Raw genomic sequence first — 14764 nt, 5'->3', positions numbered from 1 at the left:
GGCGGGTGATGCCCCGCCCACTGACCAGCCATTGGTCAGTTCCGCCGCGAGTGGGCGGGGCCGCGCCGGCTCCGTGAGGGGCGCGCGGCGGCGGCTCAGGCGGGATCGCGTCCCACCCATCCCAGCCCAGCCATCCCAGCCCAGCCCAGCCATCCCATCCCAGCCCAGCCAGCCATCCCATCCAGCCATCCCGACCCCCCCAGCCGGTGCGTCCGGGAGCCATCGCCGCGGGGTCCCGAGGGAAGCAGCTGTGCCGGGAGCCGCGTGTCCGGCTGGCCCCGCCCGCCCGGCCTGTGTCCGTCTGCCGGTCCGCTCGGAGCCGCCGCCCGGGGGCAGCATCCCGGGGACAGCGCTGGGGGCTTCCCTGCCAGCGCCTGGGGAGGCAGGACGCGCTGCTTTTGGGCTCGGAAATCAGTGTATGGAGCCGCGGCTGATGTCACGGTGAGAAACGGGAAGCTCCGCTGCCCGAACCTGTCAGGATCCCTGGATCCAGCCGACTGGGAATCGTGGCTCGCCTGGTCCCCGCGGGATGTGCTTATATCTGATCACGCTCTGTTTATCCGGTGCTCTCCAGGGAATGTAGAGACTCCTTCCCTGGTCCTGGTCCCCCTGCGGTCCCGCCAAGGGATTGATGGCAGCGCTTTGAGGCACCCGCAGCCTTCAGAAGGTGAAACTGATTACAGCGACTCATCTTCTCTCACTTCCATCTGTGTTGCTTCCCTCTCTAGAAATGGATGCTGAAGCTCTTAGGAAGTACTCGGCATTGCACCCCAAGCCTGCCGGGCTGACCCTGCAGTATGGCACCGCTGGATTCCGCACCAAGGCCGAGCAGCTGGATCACATCGTGTTCCGCATGGGCCTCCTGGCGATCCTCAGGTCCAAAGCAGTGACAGCGACCATTGGCATCATGGTTACAGCGTCTCACAACCCTGAAGTAAGAACTGCCCTTTCCTTGAGCATGTGACCAGTTCGGTGGAATGATGTGTTCTGGTAGAAGGGTGGAAAGATGTGATCAAGTTGTTGGAATCAAAGCTCATCGTAGCACTGAAGGACCAGATCCTGAGGACACTTGGACCTGCTTAAAGATTCAGCCTGCTTCCTGTAAATATGATCTCTGATTCGTCTGAAGTTATCTTTCCCCTCTACACAGAAGCAGGACTTTTTCTCACCTGGAAATGGTGTAACATAGGAAACATTTCGTGTTGCAATGTAACTTCCTAATGTTGAGAAGCTAGGAGTAACCTTGAGAAGAACCTTTGAGTAAAATCTGTACATTTTAAAAATAAACATGCAAATGCAGCTATTACAAATCAGGCATTTAGACTTTAGACTGCTGCTGTGGAGAACTGAAGGTTATTGGAATCTCCCCTTATGTAATTTTAATGTCAAATGAATTTCATACCGAAATTATAAGGGAGAAAGAGTTGGTTATTCAGTCTGCTTGTTACATATACATATGTTATATGTTATATGTTATATGTTATATGTTATATGTTATATGCTTCTTTAGGAGCTTGTTGAAGGTTTAAATAAACATCTAAGCTATTGCATCCCTGAAGTTCTCAACTCTTAAAGAAGCAATGTGACTGAACCATGTGTTGCCTCTTCAAAGAAGTTTTATTAATTCCCCACTTTTAGAGTTACTATTTTTTGTTCTTTTTTTTTTTCTGCTAAGGAAGACAATGGTGTAAAGCTGGTGGATCCTCTTGGAGAAATGCTGCACCCTTCCTGGGAAGAGTATGCCACACAACTAGCAAATGCAGAGGAGCAAGAATTGCAGAAAGTGATAATGGAAATCTGCCAAAAAGCAGCAGTGAACCTCCACAAAGATGCATCAGTTTTTATTGGTAGAGACACCAGGTAATGACAAAAGGCTATAGATATATCCTGCTCTTATGGAAATACCAGTGCTGCATTCAGGGGAATTGTGTGGGTACTGTGTGATGTCCACCTGTGTCCAGCACTTTACATGTGTTTGCAATCCCTGGGGGTGTTTGCTTTCAAACTGGCTTTTATTGGGAATTGCCTACAACACAAAAAGGTTTGGATTTCTTCACAGTGAGTCTAAATCTTCTGACAGGGAGCTTGTAGAGCCTTCCACATGTGCTTCCTTCCCAAGTCCATAGGTAAATGCCTTTGCCAAGGTTATCAGCTGTACTTGTTGTTTTCCAGGCCAAGCAGCGAGAAGCTGTCCCAGTCAGTTATAGATGGTATCCAGGTTCTAGGTGGTCAGTACCATGGTAGGTTACACTTCTGCAATTCTGATCTCATTTCAAGTTTTGTTGTTTTTTTTTTTTAATGTAAATGTGACTCCTTTATACAGCCCTAAAGCAACAGCCCAGCACTTTTCCATCCTTGCTTGTAACAATCTTGTTTCAGGGTGGTTGTATGGCTTTAATGCAAGGCAGGGCAGGGGAAAGTTGTGTTTTCATGAGACAACTTGAAAATATTCATATGTGTTTCCTGTACTGCATTTGTCTGTTTACTGTACAACTTTTAAGCAACAATTAGTTTGCGATTCTATTCTGAATATTGTTCCTTTTTTTCACACTTAGATTATGGTCTGGTGACAACACCACAGCTCCATTACATGGTCTGCTGTCAAAACACCCAAGGGCACTATGGAAAAGCAACACTGGAAGGTTATTATGAAAAACTGTCCAAAGCTTTTATGGAACTGATGAAACAGGTGAATAGCAGGTGTTGTCTTCTTCATGCAAATGTACAAAATTAATCTCTTCTGTTTGTTAGCCTGTTTGTTAACCTGTTGGGGATGGATGCTTGTGCCTTGTGTCTGGATCCTGGCTTAACTGTGCCTGAGTCATTTGTATGCAAAACTGTGCTCTGAAGTTTCTAATTCAGCATGCTCTAGGTGTGGTTTCTCTAGGGTAAGAGTTCACTTTGCCCCTTTTTCCCTTGCACTAAGTCTCACTGCTCCGGAGAGAGTCAAAGGCACCTGAAGATTGACTGTGCCAATGGAATAGGAGCCCTGAAACTATCAGAAATGAAGCCCTACTTTCCACAAGAGGTGCTAATTCACATATATAATGATGGAACCAAGGAGAAACTCAATCACTTATGCGGCGCAGATTTTGTGAAAGTTCACCAGAAACCACCTGGAGGTATGCAGTCAGTAATTTCATATTGCTTTCCCTCCTCTGCACGGTCTGGCAAGGGTTCACACTGTTGGGTAAGTGAAGCTCCCTGTTTCCTACGAAGGGACTGCATGAATGGTTCTCCTTTTGCAACAGAAAGAGGGAATAGCGTGGCCAGGTTTGGCACATCTCTGTGTTTGTCTGAACTGCTCGGAGGAGCACAGTATCTCTCTCCTGGCTGAAATATGTTTGACAGTCTCTTCTGAACATTAAGCTGGTGGAGTCCAAAGATCAGTCAGGACTGGCTTAGTGTTATTTATTTTACACCACTTTGTATTATGAAGAAACACTTTTCCGGGTTCCTGCAGAAGGGCTGGGTTAATTAACAGCTACGTGCCAGCAGGCTGACTCATTGACATAAACCAGTGAGGAAATTATTTCAGTCAGTTTTCTGAGAATTGTATAAAAGAAAACCCCAGAACTGGGAGAGCAGGCTGGTTTGGATATGAGGCTAAACTGAGTTCTCCATTGGACTGCTGCCCTCTCACTGCAGCTGCTGGCCAAATCTGAACACCAAGATATGGTGTTGCTTCCCCTTCCCACGCTGGTTGTGTCCTGGAGAAGTGCAGTGCTGGGAGCAGCACAGTGGCAGTACCTGCTGGGAATGGATGCTTGTTCCTCATGTCTGGATCCTGGCTTAACTGTGCCTGAGTAATTTGTATGCAAAACTGTGCTCTGAAAAGATGTGTTTTCATAATCACTCACTGAAACAAATGACCTGATTTTGTTTCTTTTCCTGTCTTTAACTTGCATTTGTAACTCTGTGCACTAGGGCTGGACATGAAGCCCAATGAGAGATGCTGCTCATTTGATGGTGATGCAGATAGAATTGTTTATTATTATAAGGACACAGCTGGCCATTTTCACCTGATTGATGGAGATAAAATAGCAACTTTAATTAGTATCTTCCTAAAAGAACTTCTTGCTAAGGTAACTGACATATGAAATGAATGCTGGTATCTTCATTTGTAAAGTATAAAATATTCTAAGGAAGGTGTGTTGCTTGGTATGTGGTCTCTCTACATCTACCTAAAGTGGACCATCTTTAAAAACAGATCAGTCCTGTACCTTACTTGAACAGAATTCATGTTTTAAACATACAGAAGCTCTCAGTAAGCTGGTGCCTCCCTCTGGTACCCAGGAGTTTTAATTTTACATTTAATAGTTCAATTATCTTCCCATTTATCCTTTTTGTTTGGCTATGTGCCTATTGGACAGTAAAACTTGGCTTGTTCGTTTGCCTAGGTGAAACAGAACTTCAAGATGGCAGTGGTACAAACAGCTTATGCCAATGGGAATTCAACACGCTACCTCCAGGAAACACTGAAGGTATTCTCTGTGGTTTTTTTCTGGGTAGTTTACATTTATTTTAAACTAAATTCTACTGTAATATGATTACTAGGAAAATTAAAATTAAGCAAAAATAAATTACTCTTTCAAACCTCCAGTAGTGACTAAATTCTTGGTGGCAAAGGAGAGATGCAAAAGAGCAGAGCTTAAAAAGTTCTAGTCAGCTTTTATTAATTAAAAAAATGTTTAATGACATCCCTTGGTACTTAAACAAAATGAGGACTTTATATCTTTGCAACCAAGTGAGTGTCAGTAAAGGCTCCTTGATACTTTGACACTGATTGTTTCATTTCCTGCAGCAAGCTAAATGTTAGGGAATTGAGAGAAGGTATTTCTGTATGTGAATCTAGTGTGTTCCCTGAAGCTATAAACTAAATTGGATTTTTCTAGGTTTGGAGTTTATTTCTTTATTTCTTTAATTAGCCTTTATTTACACAGGAATAAATGAAATCTTTACTTGGGTCAGCAGAAATAGTGGGGCATTTTGGCTCTGGGGCCTCAGTGGCCACAAAACATGAGTTAGATTGCAACAGTCCTTGCAGGTTGGTGCTCAGTTCCAGGCAGCTGAGGAGAGTCTGTAACCTTGTTGTCATTCTCTGCACACCCTTGGGCTGCAGGTACCTGTGCACTGTGTCAAAACAGGAGTGAAACACTTGCACCACAAGGCCCAGGAGTTTGATGTGGGTGTTTATTTTGAGGCAAATGGACATGGCACAGTAAGTATGAGCATGTAATCCATATGATCAGCCACTATGTACAAAATTTCAGCTAAACTACCTAGAGAAGTAAGTCTTTTCACTCTCTGCTTAGTTTTATAAATGAAACTTTTTCTCCTTGTTTGAAAATAAACTTGTTTACTCCTTCTGTCTTTATCACAGCATTGCTACCAGCTCCTCTGTGCTTTATGGAGGGATGGAAATTCATGGTAGCAAACATTAATGATGGCTATTTGAGTTAGATGCTAAAAGTTTTGTCCTCACTACTGCATATATCCTGGCTTCATCTTGACAAGTACTCACCTTTTTCTTCTAGGTGCTGTTTAGTAAAGCTGCTGAAACTAAAATACGACAACTGGTAAAAGAGGAGAAAGATGATGAAAAAAGAGAAGCAGCAATGATGCTTGAAAACATGATTGACCTGATTAATCAGGTAAAAACTGAGAGAACTTAATCACGGTGTTGGCAGGGTTAGCCAAGTTCGTGAGCTCCTGGCAGGCTGGAGACTGCTGGAAGGTTCCTGATGAAATCCTGCCTCCCTGTCTTCACTGCTGCAGTGTTTTTCCCTCCCTGTTGGCAGACTGTTGGCGATGCTGTCTCAGACATGCTAGTTATTGAAGCAATCCTGGCTCTGAAGGGTCTGACTGTGCAGCAGTGGGACGCCCTCTATGCCGACCTTCCCAATCGGCTGCTCAAGGTCCAGGTGAGTTACCAGCCACGCTGGCTCAGGCCACAGCAGCCTCTGAGGGCCCTGCTCACAGGGCCTGCACAGATTTTGATAAAGCTTTATTTTAAAGCTGAAACGGACCATGAAAGGGCAGAAATAGGCCAAAGAAGCTGGGGGAAAACCCCAGAGGAGGGACTTGGACTAAAATAGAAATACAACTTTAAAAAAGATTAAATAATAGCCAACTATGCTAAATGGAAAAACCTGACCAAATCTCTTTAAATGTTAACTTAAGAAGAAATTTTAACTTTCCAATTAGAAAAATCGTGGTTTTCTAAGGTGTCTGCCTGCTGGGCAGCTGGATTTTTCTTGCTGTGCCACTTTGTCTATCTTGAATGTTCAAGCTCTTGCTTCTGTATACTTTCCAATATTCAGACAAAGAGCTTCAGCAGAAGGTGCCGTGTGGCAGCATTCTCTTAAACACAGTAAGGAAGCTCTGGGCTCTAAAGGAACTGGAGGAAACAAGTGTCCGATCTACTGGGAAAAAGCTGTAGCTTCACTTCAAGCTGACCAAGAAGGCATGTTCAGAACTGACCTTTTTGAACTGAGCAGCTGGAGCTTCTAAAGACTTGGTTAACAGATGCTGCAAGGATTCCAGGGACCCCAAGTGTTCCAGCAGCCCTTTATTGGCTCCCAAACCGAACTCTTCTCCAGACAGCACAACATATCCAACCCTGAATTTCTGTCTTATACTGTTTCTGATGCCACAGGTTGCAGACAGGCGCGTTATTGACACAACGGATGCAGAAAGGCGAGCGCTGACGCCTCCAGGGCTACAGGAGAAAATCGATGCCCTTGTAAAGAAGTACAGACTGTCCCGGGCGTTTGTCCGCCCATCAGGAACAGAGGACGTCGTCAGAATCTATGCTGAAGCAGACACACAGGTCAGAGCTTGAATCATTTATGAGTGGGCTTCTTCACATAAAACAATCTGCCCAGCAGGGGGTCATGAAAGAAATCTGCTTCCATACTTGTCATTTAATCACGTTTAACAAATGCTAAGTTTGGAAAAAAGACTGTGATCACAAGAAGTCACTTTGGATTTTCTTTTATTTAGAAAAGTAATGTTTAATGTTCTCAATGTTCATCTTCAAAAGGAAAATATAAATGTTTATAAAGGCAGATTTAACACCAGATGATTTTGAAAAGACAACCAGCCTTCTGCGAGCTCGGGGTTAAGAAGAAAGTTACCAAAGCAGCCTTTAACTACACAATTTCATAAGAGGCAAGACAGAAAAAAAAAATTCTGGCTGCTGTTAAATTAGTCCAGATCTGAACTTAAAGGTGACAGCAAAAGCAGTGGTCTTGCTCTCCCCACTTCACATGCTCCTACCAGCATGATGGCAGTGGCTTATGGAGCAATATAGGGAACACAGCATTTGCAGGAAAATGCTTGCCTTAATAGCACATATTTGCTCTATTCTTCTTGTGCTGACAGCAGCATAACTAACTTTTCCAACATTCCACAGGAGAATGCAGATGCACTCGCCCATGAAGTGAGCCTGGCTGTTTTCCATCTTGCTGGTGGAAAAGGAGCACCACCCCAACCTATATAATGAATGGCAGTTAAAGCACACACAACTTCCCTTATCTTTTAATATTACTTTTTTTACCATATGCTGCTGTGCACAGAATCAACCTTTCCTGGGAGTAGCAAGGATTGATCAGGACTGAGTGGAATATTACTCTGCTTATTCTTAACCTCCTTTAGCAACTTACCTCTTAACGAGATGCTCTTGCTGTTGAGTATTCCCCTCCTCAAGTTTGTCTAACTCAAGTTTGACAAGCCATGGCCATATCCAGAAGGAATTCTGCCCCTCCCTGCCCCGGCTTGGTTCACTGTCACATTGTGCCTGAAATCCAACACCCATACCCTCAGAGCATTGGCCATGGCTGCATGACTGGAGTTCTGCTGTGACTGCTCACAGTGGCTGCTGCAGAATCATCATCCCCATCCCCAGTAGCCCAATCATCTGTGGGCAAACAGTGTAAGACAGAGGCTGTCACTAGGTCTTCAGATTCAGTTCACCTCATTTTGAGGGGGAAACAATATAATGAAAAAGCATATTTGCAAATAATAATCTATTATTGCAATATTATCCTCATTAGAAACTTTATGACATTGTTAAGAAAGTGATTTGCAGTAATAGTATTTAAAATCACACTTGAGAGGGAAGGGACAGAGACAGGTTTGTCTTCTGTGGCCTTAACTGCTCCCCAGCACCACGAAGGGGCTGGGCCAACAGGATGCAATGTTTTAAACACACCAAGTATCCTCCTTGGCATACTTTGGTTCAGGGTGTCTACCTCTGACAAACAGTTCATTGTAGTCCTGTATTACCTCCTGCCATAATAGCATTTTACAGGTTATTAAATAAGCACAAGTTCCAATAGATCTTACAAAAAAAAAAAAAAAAGATAAAAATAAACTGGAAACAAATTGAAAAAATGTGCACCTTGTAATTTTTTTCATTTTTTTTTTTTAAAGACAGAACTCAAGACAACAAAACATTTACTGTAAATAGTAGGCACTATAATCAATATGAGCCACCAATATTTAAACTTGATTCAGGCCACATCCAGAACTTCTCTTATTTACAAATATTTAACTTAAATACAACATTAAGTATTTCATTACATACAAAATAAGAAAAGAATACTATACAACTGGGAAAGATAGAGTATTTCATTTAGATAGTTACACTACATATAGGCTGAGTAGTACCAGTTTGGTTCATGATTTTATGATGCCTTCAAGAAAATCCTTCTCAACCATTTCTTCTATCTTCTGTCTTGCTTTGCTGGAGAAGGTCTTGAGGTTCTCCATTTTTATGTCCTTACTTGGAAAACAGTTGGGGTAAAGGACAGGGCTCCCTGAGTGTCCAACACATCTGCTTGTGACTTTGCTGTTAAAAACTTGGCTGAGTACATTGAAGAAAGGCAAGAGCTGCTCAATGCTGCGAACAGTGTAGATGGTTAAAAGCAAGTGACCTGGTTCCCAGTTTAGTGTTTTACCTGAGCCATCCTCCTCCGGGTTTTTCTGCAAATACAGAGACATAGGAAATAATACAGGACAAAACAGGAAAAACACAGGTGAAAATGGAAGACTGATGTATAATATGGTACTTTTCTAAAGTCCAGAAATATTTGTTCTAGCCACAAAACACACCAATGCTGAAGTGTAGCTTCCAAAGTAGTTCCTCTGCTCTCCCTCACCATGCCCTGTAGAGGCAGTGGCTGTTAGTGGACAAATGGCAGTCAGCTGATGCTAATGGAAGAGTTGCAGTGGGCATTTGAGTCCAACACCTCAAGCCCAGGGCTGTCCCAAAGCAAGGCAGCCCCCACCATGCAGCCCTGTTGAGCTGCTCCCAGGCAGCACCCTGTGGGCAACACAAATGGCCCAAGTTGATGATAGCTGGAAGTTGTGAGCTACTTCAGCTTCTCTCTGGTGACACACGCACACTTCGTTAGCTGATACTGCCAGCATCAGTGACAATAACCCCAGAGGAGGTTAAAATAGATACAAAGCCTTTTCACTTTGCAGCTCGAGTTCAGAGTTCTTGGGAAGAGCAAAAAGCAGTGCTATTTTTAGTATCACAAATAACACACATGGACATTCCAAGAAACACTTGAAGTTGTTCTCAAAGGAAAATGGCTCAGTTATTCCTTGTGTATTCTCAGAAGGACTCCGTTATTACGTTCCTTCCATTTCATGGGGGAATGTCAAAGGAAAGAATTTCGGGAACCCCACAAGCAAAGGCAGCAGTCACACACCAGATGCTCACCAGCAGCAACACACTGCTGTAACCCTGCTTAGAGCTGCCTTAAATATCTGTATACTGAAATACCTGAGCACCAACGTCCAGGTTCTTTCCCATTTCCTTTATCTCTGAGTCAAAAACCACACTCAAATCTAGACAGTAAGGTACTATCACCGCTAGAAACACCTTGTTTGTACTGTTACTGACAAACCAGTTCACAGAGCTTCTACCACAAACTAGAATTCCAGCAGTACTGGATTTTATTCTGCAAAGAAGGAGAGAAGAAGCACAAAGGCCTCACCAAAAAGAGCCACCTGTGGATCCACCCCTGTCCCACCTGTGTCCCACTGCCCTGGTAGTGCCTGTGGCTGAGGCAGGGGGGGCACTTTGTAATGACAGAAGAATGAAGGGGAAAGGAGAGCAGTGGGAACAGAGCATAAGGTAAGGATCACTGATTGCACAGCCTTTGAACAAATAGATTTTTGCAAGACATGATACTTGAACAAATACAGGTTTTGCCCTTTAAATGAAGCAACTATCCTGCAATTGAGAAGCCTAGAGGGCACCCATTTTGCAAACCCCAATTAGGTTTAAATTCAGTATGAATGTAGCTGGTGGCTTGGCTCCCTGCCACAGAAGATCACTATTTTAGCTTTACAAGTCTTCTGAAAAGAAAGGCTCACATTGAACCACAGCAAAGGGAAGACTGAATTTCCAACACAAAAGGAGTTGTTGATGCCTCCTTCTTTAAATGAAACTGAGAAACTAGAGAAACTCTACTAGCTCCAGCTAAACTCTAGCTATTTAAAAAACTTCTCATTGTATTCACAGAGAAGTTTCTCCATACTGCTTCTGTACCATGCTTAGCATTACCCAGTGGTGAGCAGGATGTGCCCCCAGCAAAGCAGCCAACCAGATGGGCTGCATGTGCCAATTCCAACTCTGAGCAATGAAATACAACCCATCCAAGCCATTTCCTCATGGCAGCACTGGCTGAGCAAACACCACTAATTCCACAGATGCTTAAAATGACGGTTAATTTGATGGAGACCAATCACGGACTGTGTGTTTTACACCTGAGAAAAATTATTTTACAATTTAATTTTATCATGATTTGCAATCATAATTCTTAATAGAACTAACATCAGCTTTTTGTAATCTATTTTGTACAGGAAACTAACTTAAAAACTCCCTTTTTTAAAAAAATTAATGTTCTCTGTAAAATAAGGGTTCTTATACCTCAAAATTCTCTCAGCTTTGTTCTATAACAAATCTGATCTCTTAGTTCTTAATGAATGCTAAATAGTGTTTGGGGCCTTGAGGTGATGGTATTATTATGGCAAGCTTGTTTCACAACTCAAGCATCAAAGGCCACCCTCACCTGATGCTTGGCCATCTCCATTCCCTCCAAAACCACCGTCTTAAAGTCCTCCTGTTTGTCCTGTGGAAGGAAAGAGGAGAACTTTCAGACTGCATTTCATATATGAAGAGAATACTTTGCCGTGAAGGCCGTGCAGTTGCTTGGCTGGGTGCTGTGCTTCAGCTAGAAAAATCACCCGCCCCGAGAAGTCCGTGATCCAGAAATGGCAGACTCCAGCTAGTATGGCCAAGACACTACTAGACAAAACCAGCACTGCCATTTAGTGCCTCTGTTTATTTCCAGCACTGTCAAAGGAGGTTTTTAAGCATGTTTCTTTCAGATAACAGAGCTTGAGCAACCCCATACTACATGAATCTAAACATGAGTCAGAGTGCCCTGAAGGAAAATAAGGATCCACTCCATTTTTCTCAATTATTTTCCAAGAAAAACCCACAGCTATATGTAATAGTATTCTCCTCTGCATAAAGAAGAAATAGCCTGAAGTCAATATTCATAATCTCATGTTTATCTCATCGTCATACACCTGCCTATGGTTCAGTGTGCAACTGCTGCCATGACTAAGAGGTTCCAGAAATTCCAGGAAGTTTTCTGAATTCTTGAAGCAGACTGTGGGAGTCCTGACTTCAGGCATCTATCTCAGCATACAGTACTTACCAGCAGCATGTATATTTATAAATCACACATGATGTATAAATTCATGCACAGAGATTACTTGGAGTGTGAAAACTTTCTAACAGATACTACATTGAACACCAGGGTTAGAGGCTATGCCTGAGGAGCAGGCAGTTTAAACTCATTACTCCTTTATACATGCAAGAAGAGAAATTTAGTTTCATCTTCAGGGTTCAAAAATGATAAAATGCAAAATGCAGATATGCTTCAGATACTAGTTTTATTCCCCATAATAGTGGGCCTTGCTTCAATAGCTCAGATTTGCCTGCAACTAAGTTATTACTAAATTTAATGTAGTCACTTGTATCTCAGCAGTAGTTCCTTTACTCACTGAAGACATTTGAGACTGTAAATGCAGTAGCTATAGCAAGCTGCCAGTGTTACAGTCCTGACAAAGACATCTATTCAGAAAGAAACCTGAGAATAAAGCTTCAAAACTTTCTCCCATATGGGTTTGCACTTCCTCCCTGCTTCCCTGGCTCACCTATCGACATTTCCCAGTGAACTGCTGGTCCAAGAGGGCTCTGTCCTCACAGCAGGAGCAGCAAAATATCTGACAGCAATGTTCTTACTTTGTGGCAGATGTAGGACAGGGCTTGGCCAGCTTCCTTCAGCTTCATCTGCAGATCAGGCCTCCAACCCCAAAACTGGGGGTTTAATACATCCCACGTACCAGCATTATGACAATCCTAATCCTGCTCCCACTCTACAAATTGCGCAGCCAAGATTTCCCCAGAACTGTTTCTACTGATCTCTGCTTTCTTTCATTCATCACAGCCTCTGCTCAGTCTCAACACTCAGTTCTGCTATGTTTAGGAATACAACACATTATAAAATATTTGATTATTATTAACAAAACTGGTTTTCTAGTTCAAAAAGTAAGTAGTCAGAGTAGTATCTACATATATGACTGGCTATCTGAAAATGATTTTATGTTAAAATATATTAGATAATGGAGCATATTTTACTTTTTAATTAAATAATACTTTTCATTTAGAAATCCAAAGTCTGATCATAACCATGTTGATCATAGCAGGTTATGAATTTTTATGTTTTATGTATGATTAATTTTGGGATTTTTTTGTTTGGTTTGGGCTTTGTTTTTTTTTTTTGTTTGCTTGACTTGTTTGTTTTCTATACTTACATGTGGTTTTTGCTCGATGTTGACTTGAGATTACTCCAGCTGGAATCTCCTACACCAGAAAAAATCTTTTCCATTCTTCATTGTTAAAAAAAATTGAAGTATACAAACCCAAACACTGCTGTGAGTTACTGTACATGAAACTTCTCAATGTAAAGCAAAAGAAAAAAGCAAGATACCTTTGCTTTTTTTCGCAGCAGCTTTGCCAGACGCACCACATAGGGTTTGAATTCCCTCTGATGTGTTCCTTGTCTTCGTACTTCCAAGCCTGAGTCATCTGATGCTTCTGGAATAAAAGCCCAACGATACCTGCCATGAGATAACACAAGCAGACATTACTTGTACTGAACATGCTTTCTGACCAATCAAAAATATAAATGGATTAGGAAATCTGATGAAGTATCAGAGAAGGAAGGAGGAAAAGAGAAACCCAAGCCAATCCTCACAAAAATAAATAAATGAAAAAAACCTTCAACATTAGATTTAGAAACACTACAGGGCACAGCCTGACACAGTGTGTGCACTTCTAGCTTCTAACCCACGTGAGAACTGTGCCAGAGCAGCAGCCCTCACAGTCACCAGTATGCAGTGTAAAGGAAGAAACATGATACTTTCTTTTGTCCTTTGTGGCCTCTCATTCCCAAGATCTCCAGCAAATGCCAATTGTTTTGCATTCATTTTTTTCCAATGGAATGGGATTGCAGAGGCACTGAGGAAGCAGTTTGTATGCATGCCCACTACTGACCAATAAAAGCCTATGGGATCCCCTTTTGAAGGTTTGTTGCCACATCTTCCAGACAGTATGCAAGAGTAAATTAGGGGAGTCATGCTGAGATGACATGCAGTCCTCTGATCTCATGCATTACTCACTGAGATGGGTGGGTGTATTTTGAGTTCTTAGGCATTACTGCAACAAAGTACTTTAAAAATAAAATGCTTGAATAAATCACTGCTACTGATCATCTCTCAATTATGGCAAATCTCGCTACAGGCTAAATCAAACCAGCTTGAACTAATTTGATATGCAACATCTTTTGCCCTGGGGGCCACTCAGATACTGTGAGGGAATGAACTATGGGCTGCCCTGGCTGAAGTCCAAAGGAAGAAAGGAAACAGAAAACCAAAGGCTTTTATACACTAGAATTTTATCAATAGGCATGGAAAATCACCCAAAAACTTAAACAACAATGTTTTCTACTCACATCTGAAACTGAGGCAAGTTTTCAGATGGTAAAGCTAGAGCCAAGTCCAGAAATTTGCAAGCAGATAAATACAGGTTCAACCACCTCTGGCTGTTGTAGGATGTGGAAAAACCATTGCCACCTGTGTAAGTTGTCTCCAAACCAGCAACAGATGGGCCAGAAGTTCTAAAATATATTATAGAAGGTAGGTGAGTCATAACAACCTTCTGCCACAATGAAAACTTTATTTTTCTTACTTGATTTTACAAACACAGAACTTTATATACCAGCATAATTCTGAATCCATAAATCGAATCCAAGCACAAGTCTGTGCCATGAATGCAGTTCTATATGTGTATATATATATGTGATAAAACCTCAATATATAAAGAATGTGTAGCATTCCTGTATCTTATTCCCAGATATTCCAGTTATGAGGAAATTTTAAATTGTCAGTCACGTTGATATTACTTTATTTGAGGGAAAAACTCTCCAAAAAAACCAAAGAGAACCTAGGAAAAAAGTGAGCAAAATTTGGGCAAATAACTCTGGCTCTTTTGAGAAATCTGCCTCTGCTGCTAGCATTGACTGAAATTGTATCACACTGTACAGAAAATAGATGAGATAAAAATGGATAACAAAACAAGAAAAATTATCTACCTCACTTTTCTAATGTGAGA

General features: G+C 42.2%; 2 protein-coding genes across 10 annotated transcripts in view; one reads left to right on the top strand and one right to left on the bottom strand.

The window, feature by feature from the left end:
* Nucleotides 1-164: 164 nt before the first annotated feature.
* PGM3 (phosphoglucomutase 3) lies at nt 165-8397 on the top strand. Its single transcript, XM_058834497.1, has 13 exons — nt 165-441; nt 729-934; nt 1676-1860; nt 2173-2240; nt 2556-2689; nt 2927-3122; nt 3928-4085; nt 4401-4484; nt 5123-5221; nt 5538-5654; nt 5802-5924; nt 6659-6832; nt 7418-8397. The coding sequence occupies exons 2-13, from the start codon at nt 731-733 to the stop codon at nt 7502-7504; spliced, it is 1629 nt and encodes a 542-aa protein (XP_058690480.1). The 5' UTR covers nt 165-441; nt 729-730; the 3' UTR covers nt 7505-8397.
* A 135-nt stretch (nt 8398-8532) lies between these two features.
* Nucleotides 8533-14764, bottom strand: part of DOP1A (DOP1 leucine zipper like protein A) — a 59675-nt gene continuing 53443 nt past the window's right edge. For 6 of the 9 annotated variants that reach the window (XM_058834488.1, XM_058834487.1, XM_058834489.1 and 3 more), the window contains 4 exons: nt 14106-14270; nt 13083-13212; nt 11091-11150; nt 8533-8988 (listed from right to left, as the gene is read on the bottom strand). In XM_058834488.1, the coding sequence (XP_058690471.1) occupies nt 8683-8988; nt 11091-11150; nt 13083-13212; nt 14106-14270 (661 nt within the window). In that variant the 3' untranslated portion in view covers nt 8533-8682. The remainder of the gene's footprint in view (nt 8989-11090; nt 11151-13082; nt 13213-14105; nt 14271-14764) is intronic. The other 3 variants (XM_058834491.1, XM_058834495.1, XM_058834496.1) reach the window with 1 other exon arrangement.

This window comes from Poecile atricapillus, chromosome 3 (assembly GCF_030490865.1).
Source record: "Poecile atricapillus isolate bPoeAtr1 chromosome 3, bPoeAtr1.hap1, whole genome shotgun sequence".
NCBI lineage: Eukaryota > Metazoa > Chordata > Aves > Passeriformes > Paridae > Poecile > Poecile atricapillus.
This window is presented reverse-complemented; position numbering and strand designations above follow the sequence as displayed.